At 43.4% G+C, this 25,256-nt stretch overlaps 1 protein-coding gene across 3 annotated transcripts in view; it reads left to right on the top strand.

Annotated features, from left to right (window-relative positions):
* The window catches only part of slc8a2b (solute carrier family 8 member 2b), a 42,773-nt gene that overhangs the window by 5,245 nt on the left and 12,272 nt on the right, over positions 1-25,256 (top strand). For 2 of the 3 annotated variants that reach the window (XR_015102392.1, XM_086124673.1), the window contains exons 2-5: positions 894-1,044; positions 21,437-21,862; positions 23,399-23,536; positions 24,280-24,507. Coding sequence is in view for 2 of the 3 variants with exons in the window: in XM_086124673.1 (XP_085980799.1) it covers positions 21,494-21,862; positions 23,399-23,536; positions 24,280-24,507 (735 nt within the window). In the remaining variant the exon portion in view is untranslated. Of the gene's footprint in view, positions 1-893; positions 1,045-10,520; positions 10,837-21,436; positions 21,863-23,398; positions 23,537-24,279; positions 24,508-25,256 lie in introns of those variants that run through there. The other variant, XM_086124674.1, reaches the window with a different exon arrangement.

The following is a 25,256-nucleotide window of genomic DNA, read 5'->3' as shown; positions in this document are numbered from 1 at the left end:
TTAATATGCAACTTGGAAAGCCAACAGCGGCGCCGGGAGTGTGTGTGTGTACAGTCGATCCTACTACGGCGCAGTGTCGTCTCCCAGCGTTCAGGAATGAACACGCCGACAAAAACACGATTGCGTCTTGTTCCGCTTGACATGCGGGGCAACCTCAAGGTGTTTATTGTGATCACAGCACATGATGGAAATGCCATTGACGCGAAAGTGTTTGGAACCGAATGGCTGACTCAAAGTTTTTCTTACCGCCTTCCTTCTTTCCATCTCATTCGTGAACGTCCTTCACTCCCCGCCTCCTTCCATGTCCTTTCCTCCTTTCTGTTTTTCGTTTGTCATTCCTTCATTCCTTTGCCCTCATAAGTTCCATCCTGTTTTTTCCTTCATCCTTCCATCCCATTTATTTCATTTGTTTTTCCTTAGCTCGTCCATGTTTGAATCCTTAAATTCTCTTTCTGCTTTCTTCCTTCCTTCCTAATTATATTCCTTCCTCGCCTCCTTCTTTCCCTGTGGACTTCCTTTTCTTTCTTTTGTCCACCCCTCCATTCTTTCCTTCTGTCTGTCCAACCATTCTTCCTTTCAATTCTTCCTTCACTCCTTCTTGTCCTTCTGTCCCTCCTTTGCTGCTTCATGATATCTTCCTTTTTACATCCCATCCTAACTACTCCTCCATTGCTCCTCACCTCCTTTCCCCCCTGCTCTTCATTCCTTTCTTCTCTTCGTCCCGTCTGTGATTCTTTTATGCCTCATTCTTCCTTCCTTCCTTCCGTCAATCTTTACTGAATTCCCTGCTTCATTCCTTCCCTTCTGCACTTCTGCACGATCACTGTTAAGACATAAAATTGCTCATCCCGTGAAACATGCAAACAGCAGCTCGGTCTTTTTTGGTTTTTCAGAAATAACTGCAGCGGAATGCCTACTCGGATTGTTTCCAGGACCCGCCCGAAGTAACCATTACAGACGCTTCCAACAGCAACATAAACAACACTCCGAACGTTGCCGTGTTCCAGAGCGCAAATTGTGATCCATAATCATCAGAGCTCGAAGGTACTATGGATTTCCCGGCATTATTGACCTCCCTCCTGATTATTGGTCTGTCCCAGAACCTGTTTTTGTGAACACCGCAGTGCATGGAAACATTAAACTGAAAGAAATGGGAGTAAAAATAAAAAGTGGTCAAAATTAACTCGACACTTGGATGACGAAGATTCACTTGATCCAATGATGCTGTTCCCATTCTGTAAAAGGTAAGACGGGAAGCACTTCTGATAACTTAATATACATATTGTGTAAAATTCATGAATAAATCAGTTTTTTTTTCTTTTCGTAAAATAAATAAATAAATAATTTTGCAGTGCTCTTCTTGTTTGACAAGACGAAGGAAAGTAAACATGATTTATTATTTCTCGAGCATCCAAAGAGCAATAATCATCAAAAGCGGCAGCGGTGCACTCCACTGACTTCCTCATCTGCCGCTTCTCAAATTTGGTTCGTCTGTGCCAAACAGCCAGCCTTAGCGGTTGAATGGAGCAAAGTCATCATTCCGCTGGAACAATACCGGGACAGAACCTTTTTCTCGAGGCTTTGTTTTTCCCCCCTTAAGGGTTTCCATCTGAATAATCTGCTCCCGGTGTGAGGTGCAGACTTTGCTATGTGTTGTGACCAAGACGCAATCCTAACCGCCACTTAACAACATGCACGCTGCCCACGGCATCAACCGTGCCAATCTCGGAAAAAATAAAAATAAAAAATCCCCTTTCGGGTTCATACTCGGCTGTTTACGCACGCCTATAAATACACGGTCATCATATTTCACCTAACCGGGAGAGGATGAACCGCTCTGTTCATTGTTTATGACATCATGCCGTTATGTGCAAAGAGTCTGGTTTTGTTATTGTGCCATTATCCATATTGTCTACCCGTCTTTCTGTAAACATGGTGAGATGTGGGCAGGGCTCGCATTTGCGCCAAGGCACACCTTTCTGCCATCCAAGAAGAAGCCAGCGGGTGTTTTCCGCTTCAGTACGTTCACCGCTCTAACCTCTGGCTTTCATGGCTTCCTCTGTATGTGTGTGCGAGTGTGTTGATGTTCCACATACTTACCCGCACATTCTACCTTGCGTGACCTTCATTCATTTGGCTCCGGGCAGCAGCACATCATCATCATCAGCAGCAGCCGTGTGTTTTTAATGAATTGGAAAATTGGAATATTGGCAAAGGCGGTGGTCCGGTGGTTAGCGCGTCAACCTCGCAATTCCAGCCTCGGCGGGCTCCCTGTGTGGAATTTGCAGGTTCTCCCCGGGCCTGCGTGGGTTTGTGGAAGGATCGTGGAAAGATGATTAACTCATTCACTCCCAAAGACGTTTTTAAACGTCTTTTCAGACTTGGTCCAGAATTGGCTAGTACTGAATGAGTTAAGTGTCTGGCAGAATGCACAGATTGACAGATTTGTCGTCTTCATTTCAACATCCCTCCACCCAGAGTGCGGAGGCGCAGGCCAAAAAACTGTGCAAGCGGCGTAGCTTTTCTAATAGGAGCAAACGGGAGAATAGGCCCTTCAAATGGCATCACGGAGTCACCCTTGCTTTGTCACAACGCCCTAGCGCCGCCCCTGGTCTCTAGTTCAAACATTTGCGCTCTGCATTTGCATGAGACAGAAGCACCCTTGAATGTTTTCAAGTGGATGTGAACTGTCTCGTATCTCTTTCTCCTTTGAGGATTGATGAAGACACCCGGGAATTTGATTTCCAAATGCATATGTCTCCTTTTTAAGATCGAACTTTTAGTTTCAAATTGAAGACGTTCTCATCGTTGATCTCCCGCCGGCTTGCGCATTGAACCATCTTCTGCGAGTGTGTGGGCAGATTAGTGACCTGCAAGCCCCAGATGATGCATCCGAGTGTTATTGTGTTGCCATATGGTGATGGCAAACTTCTGTATGAGGGGCTTACAATGTACACAAGTAGACGAGACTTATATAAGACTCCTTTGGGCTTCATCCAAACAAATGTTGTTGTTGTTGTTGTGCACGTGTGTCACTGTCTAGTCAGGTTGTCAGACGTTGCCGCACACTGGAAGCCTCTGGCGATTATTTCACAATAATCAGCTCATTTAAACATGATGTGACTCCACAATGAAAGATCTAAGTGCAGTTTCGAGCACTTTTGTCCACGGCTGAGCCGCAGTGCTGATCCAGTGAATGATTGGCGACAGTTGAGCCTTGGCACAGGTACTACTACATTTTGTCACAGATGACATGATGACTTTGGTTGTGTGAAAAGAGGATAAATGATTGAAAAGCAAGCCGAAGATGTGCACTCCAATGACACGCTGTATTGTCTACTTGGCGACCGTGTATCTGTGGCTCGCTGATAACACTTGTTTACATTAGCATGCTATCAGCAACAGCAGCCGCCGCAGTGAAGGTGAAAGTCAGTGACGGACACAAAGGCGGGCAGCTCAAAAGAAGAGAGACGACTTTGTTTGCTTATGTCGTGTAAGGGATACAAATTCTTTAACTAATTAACAGCGGCTTAATTTTACTGCCTGCAATACACCCCACATTGGGGTTGTTTTTTTTTCTTAAAGGCTTAAATGGACGTAAAACCTCTGAAAATCTCCATAAACGACACCAAGAGCAATCAGAAAGAAAAAAAAAGATTGAATTTATTTTGGCACTGATTTTTTATGGCAGTTCACCTCTATATAAACATAACTCCACCGGCCAGCCACTGAACAAAAGCATGCTAGCCGATTGGCAGCATTCTGTTGGATACAATTCTACTGTTGATGAAATTGATCTGTTGATGAAACATTTTATGATTTACTTATCGCTAAATGTACGTCGTCCCTCCTCACAGTCATTTAAATTCCTCCAAAATCACAGTCGCGCATTGTCATTCAGTCCATGGTAAACAATGTACTTTCCTTGCACGACCAGTAAAATAACGCTCTTGGCTGGCTACCTTGATGCTACTACGACGGTATTGCAAACCACGTGTCATGTCAAAATGATTTTCATCATTCACATTTGTTTTTGAATGAGCAAAGTCACGCTGTGGTTTGCAGGTTAATTTGGAGAGTCCCCTTGATATCGAGCTTGAGCTTCGACATAAAGGATCCAGAAATTAATCAAATAATATGTGCGGTGGAATAAATTGATGATGAAAGGAAGCGGATAAGTCATTGTGGTAAAGAGCATCGTGTAATTCCACCGCCTGCTTTCGATAACCGTCAAGCTCATTTTTTACCCGGCAAATTGCAGGCTTTATTTAAAGCCGAGGATTAATGTTGCTGCTTGTGCGTATGTCTGCGCACTGATTGAATTCATCTCCACGTGTAACACTCCACTAACATTCCGTAATGATGCAGGAGTCATTATATCTGCCTTATACCCTTCCCGCTTTCCAATTAGTCGAAAAGCGGAGACGACTCCCAAAGAAGAAAGCTAGTCAGTTGGTGGACACGTTAAAGAGTAAACTGGCGGGCTTATTTGGAGTTGGGCTCTGTTGGTAACCAAAACGATAGTCCCTCTAATCGATCCTGAGCCCCCATTAGTTCCATCTTTCAATTTTACACCTACCATTTCCCAGCAGGTAGTCAACTGTAATTACGTAATTTCACGGAAGCTATTAAAGAGTCAGCTGCCCAACCTATAGGAAAACAGACGCAAACAGTCCCTCACATGAATTAAAATCTAGAATGGTAAAGTGGAAAATAGGATCTTATGTGGCAAACACATCACAAATGATCAGTAGGCTCTCACTCCACAGTGTTGTGTACAGGTCTCAAAGTCAAGGCCCGGGGGCCAGATCTGGCCCACCAGATAATTTTATGTGGCCCGCGAAAGCAAATTAAGCATGTCAAGTTCCATGATGCTTGTTAACGTCTGAACCAAAATTTCGAATTGTCATTTGTAATGCACAATAACAGTCATTATTCTTGACTTCTGATTTTAAAACTAGTTATTGATCAATTTGTTGTGCACTGTGTATGTAATAGGTGGAGGGGATTAAACAGTGATATGGTTTCCCAAAATTCATAACGGCCCTCCAAGGGAAACCGGAACTACAATGTGGCCCGCGACAAAAATGAGTTTGACACCCTTGGTGTTGTGTGTCCATAGACCTTGAACTCATTTGGTAACAGAAACAGCAGCACCAAGGGGGTCATGTCAACCGTGTTCTTACATGAATCAAAGTATGGCATCATGGCACAACGACAAATAAAGATGAAGTGGAGACGGCGTTTGGTTTATTCTGATACGCGGTCCCCTCCGCAATGTTGTTCATTGAACTCCACTCAAGTTGCACTCTTCAAACTGCTGCGTCAAAAGTAACCCAAATTGGGTGAAATGGCTCACCCAGCGGTGGGTCCAAAAGGGACTGCGACAATGATGTGTTATTCATACCCAGTGCAACATGTTGAGGATTTGACTCTGCATTTTTTAGTGTGTACACCCCATCTGCAGTTGAGTAAATAACGGGCTGCCGGGGTATTATTTGCAATATGTTAACTTGGTTTTGTAGGAGCAAAGATTTGCTGGAAAACGTTTTGAAGGAAGGCTTCTAAAAATATGCAATAGAGTGACTGCTTGTGTCAGCCCTCAGCCGTCCGGGTCGGCTTGCTCTCTCTAACTCGAGTTGACCTGTCACTGTGTCACAACGTTGAGTTCCAGCCGCTCTTTTATATTGCTCGTTATTCTCTCTCTGAGCAAAATTTGGAGCGTCTTAGGTGAGGGTGACAGAAGGACAAAAAAAAACCCCGCTTGTCATTGCATTTTCACTCAAATAGTTTCTGGGAATGTTACACATGAACTAATAAAGGTACATGGTATTTTTATCTGGAAACAAAATTAGGAGGCTCAGTGAGCAACTTAGAGCGATTGTTAAGGAAGAACCAGATTGCAGAATTAAAGCGAGACTATAGGCCTAAAAGCACCATTTTTTTGGCGGTACAATGCCATAGCTATTTCTGTAAAAAATGGTGAAGTGATTTTGGTTACGAGCAAGAAAACCTTTCGAAAATGTCTTGATTAGCTCTTGGATTCAACTCTTACGAGCTGTTTTTGTGGTCATAAATATATTGGTTCAAACAATTGAACTCGGCATTTAAAATGTAACGGAAACTGAAGAAACAAGGCTGGACTCCTTTTTTTTCCCCCCATGGTTTGTATACACCGTGTCCTGGACAGCTTCAAGTGGGAAATGCCGTATTTATGTGACGGATACCGTTGATTGAAATTTCAAAACGAGTTGGCAACAGCTGGCCGCTCATGAAAAATACTCTTCCATTATGTTTGCCAGCATCATTGTATTAAAGTGGTAACAGTGCTTCGGTGTCAGTCTGTGCGTGTGTGACACATCGTCTTGCATCATGCCGCATCATCCCCAAGGCCGGCGGTCACCGGGGCGATGAGCATGCAGCGGCTCCCTCCGAGTCCCGCTGCACTTACACATGATGGAGTCCCTTAACATTTGCCCCTTGCCTCACGTCCACTTTACAGCTGATTGCATTCGCCCAACAAGATGAGGTGGCTGTCATTTAAGGTTAACGTTGAACTGTATTTATACGGTAGGGTGGAAAAACAGCTGCGTTTGTATTGGAATATGTTGTTAGTGGTTCACACTGCAGTAGCGCCCCCCTGATATTTTTGTTATTTGTTTTTGGAAATTCAGCCCTCGAATCTCATTTGATTTAGTCACATGAAATTTAGTAGGTGTGTCTTTCATTATTAGGTAAGCAAAAGGGAATCTGTCATTTTGTTTTGAAGCGGCAGCCATTTTAGCTTATTTAGTCTTTTCCAGGTATTCCTCATCGGCGGACTTACTGGGTAGCATCCCCTGTCATGTTTAAAAAAAAATAAAAAATCCAGCCCTCAAACCTTATTTTGCTTGCATGGTTATGATAAGCAGGCCCACAAAAAAGACTCAAGTTGTTGCCCAGCAAGTCATAAAATCAGCGACTCGAGCCCAAATCATATGACTCGAGTCCTTCACCCCCACCAGCTACGACCAAATTTGAAAACCTATGCTAGACAGGGGTGGCCCGGTGGTCCAGTGTTTGGCACGTCGACCTTACAGTGCAGAGGTTGTGGGTTCGAGCCCAGCTCTGGTCTTGTGTAGTTTGCATGTTCTCCCTGGGCCTGCGTGGGTTTTCTCCGGGTACTCTGGTTTCCTCCCACAATCCAAAAACATGCATGGTAGGCTAATTGAACACTCTAAATTGTCCCTAGGTGTGAGTGTGAGCGCGGATAGTTGTTCTTCCCTGTGTGCCCTGTGATTGGCTGGCAACCGGTTCATGGTGTCCCCCGCCTACTGCCCGAAGACGGCTGGGATAAGGTTGCGGCACCCGCTGCGACCCTTGTGAGGAGAAAGCGGATCTGAAAATGGGTGGATGGATGCTAGACAGATGGGCAGTGCTAAAAGTATCTATCGTGTGCGGGCAAGCATTGCAGTGAAATATAATGACTCGCCATAAAACACAAAAACTCTCATAACTTAGATCGTGATTTCGTTTTTTTCCAAAATTCACCCCTCACAATTTGTTTTACAAGGCAACATGAAATTTTATAGAAATGTCTGTCGTGACCCACAAAAAGTTTCAAGAAAACATGCACAAAAAGAGACAGAGAGGGTCTTTTTGGGCATTTCCAGGTGTCGTAAGGCAAGCTTGTGCTGGAAATTTGTTTAATTACCACAATAAAGATTACAATCTTGATTACAATGATCAATTGTGAAAATGCTTGGTCATTGCACGTGGGCGGGATTTGGTGGTGGAGTTTGATAACTCAACATAAACACAAACTCTCTAGAAAGTCAACTCCACAAGGTCAGGGCTTGGCCAAACATCGTGTGCGTGCCAGGAAAATAAACCAGAAAAGAATCAATGATTTAATTATTCAAACATCCACTCATTTGTTTTTCATAGAGATTCATCAGGATTTTTATTGACCTACAGAAGTTTATTGGTTGTGTTTCAAAGTAGATGAAATGCTGACTGAACTGCACCAAACAAATAGATTGTGTGTGCGTGTGCACGTGCTTGCGTGTGTGTGTGTGTGTGTGTATGCATGCAGTGACCTGAAATCTGTTCAGGTGAATGACGCAATGAGTGAGAACATTCATGAACTTTGGCACTGGCTGCGAGACCACCTGGACTAAACAAACAAACAAAGCTATACACACACACACACGTACTCACACACACACACACACACACACACACACACACACACACACAGAGTGCCACCACCCTGGTCCATTCAAGAACAGCTTGCACCATACGCTGTGTTGCATGTCAACAGGGAGAACACACAAATTCCACACAGAAAAGCACCAGCTGAGATTCAAACCCAGAACCTTGGTTTATGAGACACAAATGCTAACATGTTTCACCGTACCACCAGGGAAGAGAAAAAAAATTAAAATTAAAAACGTTTTTATTTGAATCACTAAAGCACTCCAAATGTGTCAGATCACAAGGACATATTTGTGGGCCACACCACAGATTATTTTCAATAAGTATTGAACGTGGGTTTGCTATTAGGTTGGCCGCTAAACTATTCCTCACACTGAATGGAATTTCACCTTTTGCTGGTGGCATAGCGTCACTTCCAAGTCGTTTCTCGTCAAACTGAAAGATTTATTGGAGCCTTCCTTTTTTTGCCCATCATGTTCACATCAGGCCTTGACAACAGACATCATCTGTCTATCTGTGCGCGTGTTGCTGCTGTCACCCCTTGATCCCTGATGCTCAGTATGCTCTTCATCCTCATCCCTCCCCCCCCCATCCACCTGCTGCACCTCACAAGATGATGGACTGGTTCAGATGCTTGTAACCCAGGTGGCAGGTCTCAGAGGGCGACGTGCTTTGATTTTTACTTTGGGAAGTCATCTGTCAGCTTCAGCAAGTTTGTCCCTTGTGGGGGCAGCTGCCAGAAGTGCCTTCTGGTCTGTCACTCAAAACTTGATTTACTTTGACTTACTTTTCTCATTAATCAGAATCATCTTTATAAGCCAAGTATGTAAAACACACAAGCAATGTCTCCGATGGTATCGGCTAGACTAGTATTGCAACTACGATAAACAAAGACATGACATATAAGGATTGAAAGACTTTCAGGGGGGGGGGGCATCTTATCGGCCCCCGCGGCCTTCTTCATCAGTATTACTCTCCATGCAGCTAACATGATGTCTCACTTGATAAAATCAATCTTCATAAAAGTCGGTGCTTTGGCATTGATTGTACATCCAATCGGCACGCGCTCAACGGATGTTATGGTGAATCGTTTTCTTTCTCTCCTCAATGACGGATGTTAGTCATGGATGCAAACAACAAATTGTTGGCTGGACAATAAATAAATAATCATTATCTTCATGGCAAGATGAATAATGAAATAATGGATGTGTGACGGCCGGAGCGATGAATGGATGGTAGACGAATAAATGGAGCGATTAGCGGGTGGACAAATTGTTGGGTTGATGATGGATGGTGTAGTGATAATGGATGGATGATGGACTGAAGAATGGTTGAGACAGCGGAAGGTTGAATGATCGGCGAATGATTTGAGCGATGACAGATGCTTGGATGGGTGGCAGGATGGAAAGATTGAGGGATAAATAACGGACACGTTGTTGGGTGGATGATGGCAAAGAAATGGTGGGGTGCAGATTTCCGAATGGATGACGGATGGTGGAGAGATGCGCGGATGGATAGAAAGATGAATAAATTGTGGTTTAATAGAATGAGTGTTGTAGTCACGGATGGTCGGACTGAGGGCCAGATCAGTGATGAAGAGATGGATGGATGATCGCAGAGAATTGATCAAAATTGAGAGCAGAGACGTGCGACCCATCAGGAGCCTTTGGATTGGCTCTAGAGTCTTCAGTAATCATCTTGCCAATAATTCCCCGCTGCTTACAACCAGCCACCAGCCTCTGTCTCTTTTATGCGACGTGACAACTTTACAACAACTATAACAAGCTGAAGCTTTCATTTATTTGATCCATTTCACGCCGCGACTCGAGCAAGGCAAGCAAAGCCCGCGCTCGGCCATAATGGCGCCTGACAGCTCATTCCTCTGTCCGATCAGCGATTGCTTTGTCGCAACACGCGTCCCTTTTAACAAGGCACCTCTGTCCACCACTGCCTCAGCTCCCCCCCCGATGACAACCTGCTCCATCCTCAATACGTTACACGAGAGCACACGGCTCGTCTGTGAACAAAAGTAATGGGACGCTTTCTTGCTCTGCATTGTTCTTCCCTGCCAAACTCACGAACGTCCCGTATCTAAGTGTTTGCGCAGTGTGATGCATACAGTTATCCAAAATTCTCATTTTCTCTCTCTCTCTGTGTTGTTTGTATAGCAACACACTCGGGCGCAATTGTGCACACAGTACACATTATATTGTCGAAAGGCAGCCTGCAATACGATTCCACGCACATCGGCCTCTTCTCCATTTCGAGCAATCATTCATCTGTTGTTACGATCCGCCTCCGTGGGGACCCGGCCACACGCTCTCCCGCGTGCCAAGTCGTAACACACTGTAGATTTGGTGAATTTCAAATGAGCATCAATGCAGTGCAAACAAAGTATGTTCAAGGATGGCAAGATGGCAAACGATCAGACACAGATCAGACACAGACACAGATCGCACACAGTCCTCATCATGTTACTGCAAGGAGGCTGTGTTCAATCACATGTCAGCGTGATGAGATAAGATGAAGTAATCTTTTTTTTTTGGACGCTCTTAGACGATTTGAAACAATCGTAATTGGATATCTGCGTTTTGGTTTCAGGGCAGCTGAAGCCTCGTGCCCCTCATGATTTTGAATCTGGTAAGTCAACCCTACACAATGTGTGAATGGATCAACAGCCGTACGCATGTAGAGAGAAATACTGATATTTACACTGGGTGTGTATTTGAATGGACATCTGCTTCCTGTCAACATTGTCCTGCTTCCCTATACACACACACACACACTCGCCAATCACATTACGTACATCCAATTGGTCGCAGTGTTTCTGCTTATTTCCCAGTGCGAGTTCATCTCATACCTCGTTAACTGCTCAGATGAAACCATGACGTCATCATGAGTGGCAGCGTCCAGTCATGTCACGCCTGAGTTTAGCATTAGTGAACAGCAAAGTGTCATGTGTATTAACGACTCAGCCTCACCAGAATATTTGTAGATTGATCAATAATACTCCTTCAGGGTGCTCTCACATCACTTCTACGACTGAAAGTGCCGAAAATCAATATCATATTGGGATTTCTGTACAGCAAGAGACGGGACGAGGTTATACACAATCTGGTCTAGACAGATGATGTCATGTTTTTCGAATGTTTTTTTTTCAGTGACGCAGGTGGAACAAGTGGGTGTGTGCGAGGCAGACAAGTGGTGCGGAAGACTGTTGAGCATAACCAGATAGTACATTAAGCAAACAAGATGTGCTGGACAAATGCTTCACTGCAAGTTGAGCAAGTGGGTGCGGTCAAGGTACGCAAGCGATGCGGAGGCGGTCCAAGGGCATGTGTGCCGGTGGTGGTGATGAAGACAGCGTAAATAGGTAATGTCATGTCAGTCAAATGGTTTATTGCAAGTGTAACTCGGGTATCTGGAGGTGAGGCAGACAAGTGGTTTGGAATGCAGTTGAGTTGATTGATTGTGAGTGCAGTGAGCAGGTATATGTGAGGCAGGCAAGCGGTATGGAGGACATTTCAGCGTCAGCAAATAATGTCGTGTTAATTAATCAAGTCTCTGGCTTAAATAGGAGCGAGTGGGTGTGTTTACAAGGCGGGAAGCGGTGCGGACGACACTTCAGTGGTAGCAGCTCCTTTAGTTAATATTCCTCATCAATACATCATGCACGCGGCACCCTGGCGTCGTCACGGTGATGGCGATGGTTAAGACGTTATGTCTCTGATGATTTCTGCCCGGAAACAGTGATGGGCGGAGTGTGGGCTGCTGCCTCCTAATTGGCTTCCCGGGAGAAGGCCAGAGGGGTGTTGTCTATGCACACACGTACCGTATACACATGTTCATACGCGCACGCAGGAAAGCACTATTCTTGATAACAAGAATATAATTGGAGGTCATTGTCTCACATGCACTGAGCTCACGCACATGCAAGCACACTCTTGTATGTGCGCTCTGAGTGAGTTTAAGATGCTTTGTGCACTTGTCCAGCGCGCTTTCTTTCTCTCTCACACACGCACACACACACACACACACGCACGCCCACGGGCATGGGCACACGCATGCACACATACGAAGACTCTAATGAGATGGTATATGAGATATTGATATTTATCACCAATTGGCCCTGTAACGGGTCAAATCACACACTTATTATAACACAAAACACACACACACGCAGTAGCAGACAATTTATTAGGTACATTCATTCATCTTCCGAACCGCTTGATCCTCACTAGGGTCCCAGCTGACTCCGGGCAGTAGGCGGGGGACACCCTGAATCGGTTGCCAGCCAATCACAGGGCACACAGAGACGAACAACCATCCACGCTCACACTCAAACCTAGGGACAATTTAGAGTGTTCAATCAGCCTGCCACGCATGTTTTTGGAATGTGGGAGGAAACCGGAGCACCCGGAGAAAACCCACGCAGGCCCGGGGAGAACATGCAAACTCCACACAGGGAGGCCGGAGCTGGAATCGAACCCGGTACCTCTGCACTGTGAAGCCGACGTGCTAACCACTGGACTACCGGGCCGCCCTTTATTAGGTACACTAATTGCTAATGTGATCGAATACCAAAATCCTGCATTTTGTTGAATCTAAAAATTGTCTCAGCAGCGGCCCTTGGACTTTTTGGAAGATTCTGCTTCCAAAGTCAGTTTGACTTAGCAACAAGGAATTTACTAGGCACTGCTATCCCGAGGCTGCAGTTCCGTGATTGACTTTGTAATCATGTCAACGGTTTTGCGGCCGCAGGTTTTGGGCACTTGCAATGTGAAATTTCGTAGATGTGTCGATAAATCGAAATTTGATAGATGTGTCTATAAATGGCTATACCCACAACATAGTCTCAAGAAGCCGAGCTCAAAAGACTCTTGTATTTATAAGGGGCCATTTTTAGGTCATTTGTGGAATTTTCATGGATTCTTAAAATACAAACGTGTTCAAAAGATCTTTCTCCATTGTTTTCAAATTTTTACTTCTTATACGATACTTATGGATAATGAAAAATTGCAAGAGGTTGGAGTTATGGTCATTGCATGTGGGCGGGGTAGGGCGATGAATGGTCATTTTTGCCCTTGTCCAGTGGTCTGTCTTGAGTGACTAAATAATGCAAGTGAGATTTCTCTGTTATCTGTTCTCTACTTCACTACAGGCGCTCTTTCCTTTTGCTTCCTTCATGCCCTCCTTTTCCACTTTGCTGTGTTTGTTCTTCCCTTGCATCAGAATGGCTCCAGTGTCTCTCTTCTGTGCATGTGTGTGTTTGTGTGTGTGTGTGTGTGCGTGTGTGTGTGTGTGTGTGCGTGGGTGTATATGTGTGTGTGTATAAACGGAGCTTCCATCAGTGCAAATCCCCCAATTCGGTTATCTAATCTCATCTAAATACGAATGACTGGAGGCTGATTGCCACACACACACACATGTATCAAGCGCAGTGATGAGAACACACAAGCAGACACACACGGTTTCCGTGTTGGGTCTGGAAACTAATGAGGGCAAGGAGAGAAACTGGGACCATTGTAATTACTGAGGGTGGCCGGCGGGAGATGAATAGCTCGACACACACACCTGTACACAAACTAAATCAAAGTTGACACAGCGACCATAGGGTGGGGGTGAAAGAATGTTGTTGGCACAAAAGGAGGGATGCAAAATGAAGGAGCATTTCCGTCATTTACAATGCCTTGCTCTAATTCACTCTGTTTATTCTGGCAGCTATCTCATTTCAGTGTAGTTTTGATTCAGATCAAAGCTCAGTTGAGATCTAATTTGTTGTTTCCCTCCTGTTGCAAAAAAAGTGCCTCTGAAATCGCACCGCCTTTGTCGTAGCATCAAAGAATTAGCTGCAAGTGTGTTTTGCTTTTTATTTGGCTTTTTTTTTTAAAGAAGCACCTTTGTTATCAAAGCTAAATTAGAATCTTATTGGTTTTCCCTTTTACTTTTGTAACAGTAGTTGACTTCTTTTTCCACTTAAAATGCAAAAAAAAAAAAAAAGATCTTTCATGTGAACACATGTATAGCCCAAGTTGTTTGAATCTGTAACAGAATGTCTGTCTACATTATTTCATAAGTGTGAAATCAAGAATATGTTTTAGCCACCATATGGTAAGTAAAAGTGGTTACTTAAAGGCATTTTTTGGGGGGGGTGCTTCATAAAAAATTTACATGTATTTACATAAAAACACAAATTTTAGCCAATAAAAGGTTCATTAAATGACTTAATTATTGTGAATTGTGACCCCCCCAAAAAAATCAAGATACAAGCAATATATGGTGGCAGTACTTTAGAACAATCACCAGTTTGGCAGAATAAAGAATAATAATGAATAATTCTTCAAAGAAGAGGCTGCAACCTTTATTGACAGTCTTATTCCTAACGCACATGCAAAATACCATAGAGAAGCTCAAAAAGCAGATTTGAATACGCACAATGTAGATATGTAACAACACTTCTAGGCATGCATTCTTTATCCTCTGCAGAGATAAAGTAATATTACTGCAGCTTGGAGTTTTGACCAGCAACATATATACGTATAGCCATATGTCCCAGGATGCGCACACCAAAAGGAGATGCACAATGCCAATTGAAGTGAAATTTACCAATGTGGCAAAAAAAAGTGTTTGTTTTCATTATGTCATAACTGTCATTTTTGTCAAATATACAGTAGTTTACAGTTGAAATTATTGAACTATTTTACTGATTTTCAAAAGTAGAATGTGCCCCACAAAGGTTTGCCATGCATGTTGCGGTGCCAAACAATTTGAGCCAAAATGCTTGATGCTGTTTCGGGGAATACACAGGAGATTGTTTCTTCCAGCCACATGTTCCAATCTCATCTCATGTTCTCATGGTCGAGGTGATCAACACATCGCTGCTTATAAATCTTTTTCCCAGCTGACGTGGGTCCCTCTCAGGCTCGGCTGCTCCGGCATCTCATTCGCCCTCCACTCGGATGCGAGCCAGAGCCGAGTAAATGCTTTGCACTCAGCCGTGTCGTCGTAAACGTGCCTTGATGGAGCGGGAGATGCTCCGCTTCAACCTGTTTAAGGGCTGTTTCGACACATGCGTCTTCAAGGACAGACCCCTTTTATTAGGATGTCATATTCAAGCACTGTAAAATCCGATTCCAAAATTAAAGCTATGTGGTATATTTTGGAATAAGGAAAAGTCATTTTATCTCTTTTTTCCAGAAAAAAAAGTCATTTTCATAGCCAGTCGCATTAATTAACATGTTTTTTTTAAATGTGTAGTCTTATGAAAATAACATTGTATTTTTTTAGAGAAAAGTGTCTGGAATGTTCAAGACGATAATCTGCGTCTAAAGTCGGTTAATTTTGAGGAAAATCATGACGTAAAAAGATGCAGGTGAATTTTTCGCGTCTTTGTGAAACTGAATTTGTCACTTTCTTCAAATATAAAAATGTGTTTTTAAAGTTCTATTTTGAGGAGATTATCATTAATGGTTATTATCATTTTTTTCATTAAGATTTTTTCTTTTTGAGGAAATGTGTAATTTTGCTATTAACGATTACATTTCTTTTAATTTTAAACAAAGTTGGAAAAGCTTTAATTATCAAAATATTTTGATAATGATTTTGAAAAAATATATATTTTTTGGGCTGGGGGGGACAAAAACCTAAAATGAGTAGGTAATAAAAACATTTATTTAAAATAAAATTTCAGTCTGATAAGAATCAAGTTAAGTTTTTTTTCTATTAAAATGTGGTAATTGTGAGAATACACGTTCATTTTTTTTCTTGCAAAAAAAAAGCATTTAGATTAGGCGTTTAGATTAAAATGTTTATTTTTGCAGAAAAAGTAATCTGTTTGAGAAAGTGTTATCTTTTATTTTATGTATTTATTTTTACAAGAAAGGAACTGGAATTGCAATGGCATTCATTTTATGATACTGTATAGATGAGCACGTGGTCTCGTATAACTGAGGACTACATTTTGACTCTATTGATAAACTAATGCCTTGATGGATTACTTCCAGTCGTTTAGTTGATTTCTACAATACAAAGTGTCAATCCATTGTCACCCTCGTCCGACTGAGAGTATCTTCTCATCTTGAACACGCATGAAATTATTTGCGCTTGCCAAGCATATCCGACTTCAGGAGTCTAATGGTTGGAACCACGCACGCTTCCAACAGCCACTCAATCCGTTCCCACAGTCTCCCTAATGAGGACGAGGAGGACAAGGAAGACGTGTCCCTCTGTAGCCGCTTCACGCTCAGCCGGTTACATAACGCCGGCAGTGATGTCTCCCTTTTCAGGACAACCTCGCTCTCATTTGTCGTTAATTGTATTCGACTCCAATCAGCTTCAAACGCTACTAATGTCTTGGTGTTTATGTCGCTGGCTGACCTTTTCTTTCCTCCTTTTATTCCGCTCTCTCTCCTCTGTCTTTGGCTGAAGCAGCCCGTGGTCCTTCCAGTGGGAAATTGCCTGACTTAATCCACCTCTTAATACCATCAGGATCAACTTGCGGTTATAGAAACCTTTAATATTACACTAAAACACAATATAAAAGCCACGTACATCATCTGGAGCAGCCCCCAATCAGTGGTTGTGTAATAAAATCACAAAAGTAATTTTCGAAAATGAAATAAAATGCATCATACTCATGAGAGTCATCCATTGGCAATACATTTTTCTTGGAACAAATATTAGAATTTAGATTGGTAGCAGAGAAGGCCTTGCTAACGCAAACCACTCGCTGCTGCCCGTTTTGTTATTCGGCACGAACGCTCGGCCCTAAATCCTCACAGGTCTCGTCTCACGTCAGTCTAATCCCGCTTTCCAACCACTCGCATTTTCTCTTCACACTCGCCATCAAGACCTTGTCATCAGATCTATGTGACCACCATATTAAATTGCACTTTTGCTCTTTTTTGGGGTCACCACACAAACACAAGTGGGTTAAATCATCAAAAAATGTCTGTGCCACGTGGAATGTGTTTAGTATAAAGTGGCAGTTCAAATATGTCTTATCTCTGCACCGGCTTGGCCAGGAATGAGTGCAGTGAGCTAGCAGGAAAAAAATGTCTGTATCAAAATGAGGCAATTATGAGAGTGTCGAGCTGTCAGGGTGTTCACATAATGGGTGCTGTGTTATGATAGCTTCTCTCTGATATCGTTTGGCGGCTTAATAATGGAAGACTCTCAAGGGGTGCTACTCATCGACCCACAAACGATCCAAGTAGATGGTGGCTAGATGAGTTATTGCAAAGCAAAAATAAAAGACTCACTTCCTCCTCATTTTTCTTAATGAATCTGGTGTGCAGTCTAGAGGTTTTAAACTCTGCAATAGTGAGACATTTATGGAACTACTTGAAAGACACACACAGTTTTTTTTTTTTTTCAGCAAGACTTCAATTTAATGAGGTGAACTTACGCCTCAATGATCGCCTGATGGCATTTGTGTCGATATTTAGCCGCTCGGACCTTTAAAACAATGTAGGACAAAATATTAACTGTGGTCTGTGGGCACTGGAAGCTGTACAACACAACCAGCGACCATAAGTGAGCAAATAGAAACAGGCTTGGAGATTGGTGAGTGAGTTTGCATATCCGGTAAGTGTTCTTACTTGTTTACAGCTATTGAACTGTGAACCAAGATAGTAAAAGCATTTAGCATTAGCATTTAGCTTAGCAGCTAAGCTAAAACTTTTGTGAATGCTATTAGCTTAGATTCTAGGCTAAAACGTTTGTGAATGCTAAGCCTTAGCACAGCCAACGTCTGGTTAGCTCGTGACGTTCCAAGATTTCCTCTTCTGTCAGAGGAGAAGGCGGAGCACCTCCTCTTCTTCGTTGGTGCCATGGCGCTAAGGAAGCAGCTTTGTTCGACTATCCCGCTGTTAAACCCCTATGACAAACGCAATGAAAAGCGTCATTTCACCTTCGGTGTGAATGTAGCATTACAGGGGCCCCCTGTTGACGTCTTCTTCAGCCAAGTTTTAGTGAAAAAAGAAAAAAACAGGCTGACCCACTTCTCTGACTGTCAATCAATTTCCAAACAAATGGAGCATTCACACTGGTGCTGAAACACAATAACAGCCCGTGCATGAGGCTCCATCAGAGTCACACATAGACGTGCCATCCAGCAGGGAAGTGATTGACACTTGGGAGTCGACGAGCCAGAAAGAGGCTGATGGCTAGAACTGGCGGCCACAGTGCATTGTGGGTAAAAGTAACAATAATGGCTCATTATGTCCAAAGGTAGCTGAAGCCAAGTTGTGATGAATGAGCATTGTAGTGGCCATTAGTGAACAAGCATGGATGTGAATATAACTATTGTTGCAGTGATGGTTTTTTACGTTGAAGAAACGCAGATGCATCAGTCAGACTACACAATAGCAAAAAGCTATATTGAAATAAAATGTGCATTTTGTGTTTTACGATGAATCAACATTGTGCAAACATGGCGATTATCTCAAACTGGGAACATCTTAAGCTCTTTTTGGCACTGTCGATTGGTTATTCATAAGAAGAACAGACCACATAGGGCCTGTCGACTTGTGAAAAAATATGAAGCTGACATACCGGTAATTTAGACATATGGGGTTCCCACCAGACGTTGAAGATATACATATTTACTCTTGTACATTTCTTTTATTTAATAGAACACTGTCAGGAAAAAAAGGTGCTAAATTTGTACCTTCATGGGGAAAGTCAACCTCAATTACAGCTCACCTGTTTTCTGAAGCTGAGCCATGCTTGTTACCTTAGCCCTGAACAACTGTGATGACATTTTCAGTTGACGGCAAGTAGCAAAATGGCTGCCCCCCTGAGATGGGCAAAAGCAGGTGTATTTTACTGCTTAATTCATTCCACAAAAGCAATATTAATCGGAATGCCATGTTTGGAGTAGTAGGGGAACATAGAACTTTTTAGTGTAAAGAAAAAATTTGGGTTGACTTCCTCTTTGAGGGTCTAATGGCTTGTCACTGGGGCAGCACCCTCAAGGGTAAGAGTATGCCAATTGTGCCCCTTTAAACAGGGTACATGGAACCTCTGTCTAAGTCAGTGTTTCTCAAATAGTGGGGCGCATTTGACCTTGGGGAACATGCTTTTTTATTTTTTTTAGTCCTAAAATAACGTGCAGTTGCACATCCACTACGTTAGGGGGCAGTGGCACTCTCATTGGCAGAGTTTGCGCAGGGAGCATTCTTAGGGAGGAAATATGACGAGCGTATGTAGCACTTGGCTTCAATGTGACTGCGGGCACACGCACGCGTGTTTGTGTTTGTGCATGCATGCAATGAATGTTGAGTAGCTCGTTGTCAAAATGGTGTTTGCTCTCCTGAGTTTCTCACAAGATAATGAGACAACTAGATCCAGGCTGGATGGAAACACAGAGAAATAGGCCTGGGGGGAAAAAAGGATAAAATATAAAGATGACAAAAATGTATCTTTTTTGTCATTGTACAACAATGTACAACAAAATTAAGGCGCACATGTAGTAGTAGTGAAACAAGTCTCCACGTAATTTGAGTACTGTACAGGTACCTTGATTAATAAATAAATAAATAATGACAACACACACGCGCACACACGTCGTGTTTCTATCACATTATACTGTTTGAAAAGCTTCCGTCAACCAGATCAACTTGAGGTTTCTTTACAACGTGCAGTGCATCCATCCATCCATCCATTTTCCGAACCGCTTGATCCTCACTAGGGTCGCGGGGGGTGCTGGAGCCTATCCCAGCCATCTCCGGGCAGTAGGCGGGGGACACCCTGAATCAGTTGCCAGCCAATCGCAGGGCACACAGAGACGAACAACCATCCACGCCCACACTCACACCTAGGGACAATTTAGAGCATCCAATCAGCCTGCCATGCATGTTTTTGGAATGTGGGAGGAAACCGGAGCACCCGGAGAAAACCCACGCAGGCCCGGGGAGAACATGCAAACTCCACACAGGGAGGCCGGAGCTGGAATCGAACCCGGTACCTCTGCACTGTGAAGCCAACGTGCTAACCACTGGACTACCGGGCCGCCCCGTGCAGTGCATCTTACCGACAATTCCTCTTCTTGCATGAGGTCACAATACTGCTACCAACTGATACTGTCTTTCCACTGCAAGGAAACCAATGTGAACTGATGTTGGCTGGATGTTATGAAGTGTGCTGCCGCCATCTCGTGGTGGGGGTCTGAATCCCATGTCCCAGACTATCGAGACTAGACTTTTTTGGGTGGAACGTTCCCAGGAATGCTCTGAAAATACCCAATGGGTTAAAGTGCAGTGTACTGAATTTTAAATATGAAACGGCAAGTCATTGAATGCTCACACAATTGATTTGACAATAATAAACATATGGCAGCTGGAGGCTTGCTTGCTTGTTGCTTGCTTTGCTGCACAGTCTTTAGTTAATGGAAGTGAAGTAGCTCTTCCTTAGATTGCATCTGTCAAACTGCCTGAAAAGCACTTTTCTCTCTCACAGAAAGTGTCTCGCTCGGTCTCCATGGCGACTCACAACACGCGTGCGTGTGCGTGTGCCTGTACGTGTGCGTGTACGTGTGGGTGTGCCGTGAATGTTGAGTAGCTCGTTGTCAAAATGGTGTTTGCTCTCCTGAGTTTCTCACAATTGAATATTTGACTATTTAAAATTATAGTTTCAAGATCTGTGTGTGTGTGTGTGTGTGTGTGTGTGTGTGTGCGTGTGCGTGTGCGTGTGTGTCGTCAAAGCAATTATGTAGGCCCTCAGCTCTGTCTCCTCCAGTTGATTAATGAAGGTTTGCTCTCTTTTTCGCTTTCTCAAAAACAACCCTCTCATCTCTCCACCATTGATTGATTTGCTCCTCAGGATCTCTGCCCCTGTCGGCATGGCAACAGACAGCGCCCCGTGCTCCCATCAACAGCCTCACATTTTTGTCATTCAGCACTGGTTCACATGATTCATTGTTGTATTTTTTTTTGCAAGCTGAATTTCGAGTGGTCCTTCACTGGCAACATTTTGTCACGCGTCAATTCACTCTCAATGAAACATTTTTAGTCATGCTCATGAAACTTCAAAAGGGCCTCTCTGTTTGCTGCCCAAATGAGTCATGAGTCTCTTTTATTTAGCCAAATACTTGCCTCTTTAAATTTCTTTGCTATTTATGAAAAGAATGGATGGCACTTGCACGTTTCACCTCTGTAATGGTTGTTAACAAATTCCTCACTCCATGGTTGAAAAGCGTTTTTTAATTGACATGATGATTTTCGTTGTTTCTGTCTTAAAGGTCGACTAGTGTCTTTGCCCGCAGCCTTCCTTCGTGTGTCATCCAGGGAGTGCCACCATGTTTCGCCTGGCCTCATCCGCCCCCCTCCCCCTCCTCCTCCTCTTCCCCATCCTCTTCCTCTCCTCGGTGCCACTCTGCCAGTCCGAGTCCCAGCGTGGGACGGCGGTCTCAGCCTCCATTCTGCCCTCTTCCTTGCCTTCCGCGGGGTCATATGGAAACAGCAGTGTGCCGGCCGTGGGCAAGTGTGACACTGTGACGGTGTGCAAGCCGGGCATCCTGCTGCCTGTCTGGAGGCCCAACAGGCCAGGCATCGGGGCGCAGATCGCCCGGGCAGTGGTTTACTTTGTGTCCCTCATGTACATGTTCCTGGGTGTCTCCATCATCGCCGACCGCTTCATGGCGTCCATCGAGGTTATTACATCACAGGTGAGGTCATCGTTCCACACTTTATCGTACACTCACTGCTTGAAATCGGGCCATTTTGACCATCAGTTCATCTAAATGTGCCAACCCCACCCCCACCACCCACAAAAGCATTGAGCATAGTAGCAAAGTTAGACGACTCTCTTTAACGGGCCCTAGAATTTTGGGAAAAGCTCCCAACGTGAGTTTCACTTGCAAAATGGAATCTGGTAGACATTTGTATCACAAGTCTACTCGCCAAAAAGTCTCAGGAAGTCATGCCTTTAAACACAAGAGAAGTCGAAAATCTTAGTTTGATGCAATGTTCTATTTATGGGCCTGTAAATCTTGAGTACACCCACAGAGTGTCAAGGAGCCATGCTCGAAAAAACACAGGAAGTCGAACTTTTTGGTCTGAAATTTTGCAAAAGATTTTGAATTTTTTTTAATTTTGATGGAGCAGAACTTTTGTTGTTTGCTTCAAACTGTTTTTTGGTGAATAGGGTATTTATTATACAAAGTACATGCATTGAGAAATGGATAATGAAAATATATTTAAGAGCATTTATGGACAGGTTTTGTCAATATTTAAAATAGCATTTTTTGTCATATGGTTAGAAAATGCGTTGTTCCATGTGAGCCCACAGGAGTATTGATGAGAAATTGCGCCCCCCCCCCCTTGCACCCTTTAAGTTGCCCATCCCTGGTCTAGGATACTGTATCATCAAAGCCACCATGCAACACACAATTCATAATCACGCATAAAGCTTCATACTTTTTTTTTTTATAAGACAGAGGAGAGATTGTATCATACTAAGACAGCCTAACATGGAAGCCGCTGCCTCGCTAATAAGTCGAGCCAACCTGCACTCACAAAATGCACTTGTTTGTGGTTCCTTGTTACACAATGTTCAAAAATAACCTTGGGCAATGAGCCACAATGCTGCTGGGATCCGTTTTGAGCACCTACTTAAATTGCCAAATAGAGTTCACAAACATCATTTATTATTCATTTTTATTGTGTGTGTGTTTTAGTCTTGTCAGCAGGACTACGCTACAAGCAGGAACTAAACAGGAACTTCTAAGATTCATTGGTCGTGTTTATTTTTAAGATACAGAATATCCCACCATGAGCGTGAGTGTTTGAATGTGTATGGGATTGTGTGTATTTGTGAGGTCACATACTGATGATCTAATTTATCCCAAAGATGTTCTATCATGTTGAGGTCAGGAATTTGCGCAGGCCGGTTAAAGGTCATCCTCACTAGGGGTCGAAGGGAGATCGCTCAGATTAATAGCATTTCAATTCATTTAAATTAGCACTATGGATTTAATATCATATACAGTATACAGGTGCCACTGTATATGCCATTTAATTACTGCTCATGTACGTCTAGTTGGATTCAATCTGCATTTCCCTGCCTTTTACATGTGACATGATGAATCAAAATTACATTGAATTTTATCTAAACTGTGTGTGTGTGTGTGTGTGTGTGTGTGTGTGTGTGTGTGTGTGTGTGTGTGTGTGTGTGTGTGTGTGTGTGTGTGTTTGGCTAACAGGAGAAGGAGGTGACCATCACCATGCCAAACGGAGAAACATCAGTGGCAACAGTTCGGATCTGGAACGAAACAGTGTCAAATCTGACCCTAATGGCGCTGGGCTCCAGTGCACCGGAGATTCTGCTGTCAGTCATAGAGGTACTAAAACACACACGCACGCACACACAAACAAGTTAAAGGTAGACTTTTTTTTCCTCCACTGTGTTACATTCTCAGACAGGTATTGTATATGACTGTTAAAAAAAATATATATATTTTTCACTTAAGTTCATATCAGTCTCTACATTTTTACTTTCACCAACCCAAAAATGGTCTCAGCTTCCAAAAGCAGGTGAGCTGTGATTGGTCGTTACCTGAGCCCTGAGCAACTGTCATGAATTTTCAGCTGACAGAAAGTGGCAAAATGGTCGCCCCCGGGAGATTGCTAAAAACGGGTGGCTTTTGTGCCTTCACGCTTATTCCACAAACGCAATAAGATAAGATAAGATAAGATATCCTTTATTAGTCCCACACTGGGGAAATTTACAGCCTCCAGCAGCAAGAATGTAGCCAGAAAGAAGAAGAAAAAACAAACAAACACCGTCCAATTAAGTGCAATATAAATACAAAATGGATAAATCGCAGTGCTATTTACAGTTGTTTTCCACATCATTCAATTATTAAATATTATTGTTTGAATGATTAGTGAATGCGCATAAAACATATTGTAAAGAAAATGTTTGTGTTGACTTCCCCTTTAAGTACAGTAGTTAAATCACTACATGGAGTTTTACCAGATCCCCCCCCCCCCTCCCCCCCCCACACACAGGTCACTGCACTTTGAGTGACTACTTTTGCTACTCATTTGCCAATAATCATCCTTTTTGTCACCATCTCTGCAGGTGTGCGGTCACAAATTCGAGGCGGGCGAGTTGGGACCAGGCACCATCGTGGGCAGTGCCGCCTTCAACATGTTTGTGATCATTGGCATTTGCGTGTGGACCATCCCCCAGGGCCAGGTGCGCAAGATCAAACACCTGCGGGTCTTCTTCATCACCGCCTTCTGGAGCATCTTCGCCTACATCTGGCTCTACCTCATCCTGTCCGTCATGTCGCCTGGCGTGGTCGAGGTGAATTGGGCCGGGGCGCCTTTATGGTTTGAGCATTTATTTAGTACCGTATTTTCCACACTAAAAGGCGCACTGGATTATGAGACGCACCTTCAATGAATGGTCTACTTTGTAATTTTTTTCATATATTGGACGCACCGCATTATAAGACGCAATCTACAATGCATCCACTAGATGGAGCTATCCTTAAGGAAATGACAACAGAACGATCAGATGTCAGTCAAACGTAATTAATAATGAAGCGACACAGTTCACTTAACCAACAGCAAGTTATAACATTGACTCGTTAACGTTGACCTCTCCTGCCGCTGCTCTATCTCTGTGTTCAACTGCGTAACCCGATCGCCTTAAGTTTGAACTCTGCGTTGTAAGCATGTCTTGAGCAAGGAGCCATTTTGGGGGTCGACATACTCCCGTAATAACCATACACAAGGCTTATCGGATTTTAAGGCGCTGTGAGATTTTAAGAAAATGGAAGGCTTTTAGGTGCGCCTTTTAGTGCGGAAAATAAGATATCCTTGATATCTAGCTTAAAGTCCATGGTACTAATACGCAATTTGCCCTCACTAAAAAGACAATTCAGCCAGTCATTGAATGACTGTTTTACTACTACGGTGAACTGGAGTTTTTTCATCTTGCACTTTGTTAATAGTTACAGTGGCACGAAGATGTCAACTAGTGCACAGTTTTGCCTCACTCGTAACATGTAATAGTTGTCCTGTTAGTGTGCAGAATTGTCCGACAGTTGT

This window comes from Hippocampus guttulatus, chromosome 12 (genome assembly GCF_054856545.1).
Source record: "Hippocampus guttulatus isolate MCC_2025c chromosome 12, RoL_Hgut_1.0, whole genome shotgun sequence".
Taxonomy (NCBI): Eukaryota; Metazoa; Chordata; class Actinopteri; order Syngnathiformes; family Syngnathidae; genus Hippocampus; species Hippocampus guttulatus.
The sequence above is the reverse complement of the archived record's forward strand: the minus strand, read 5'-3'. Positions and strand labels throughout refer to the sequence as shown.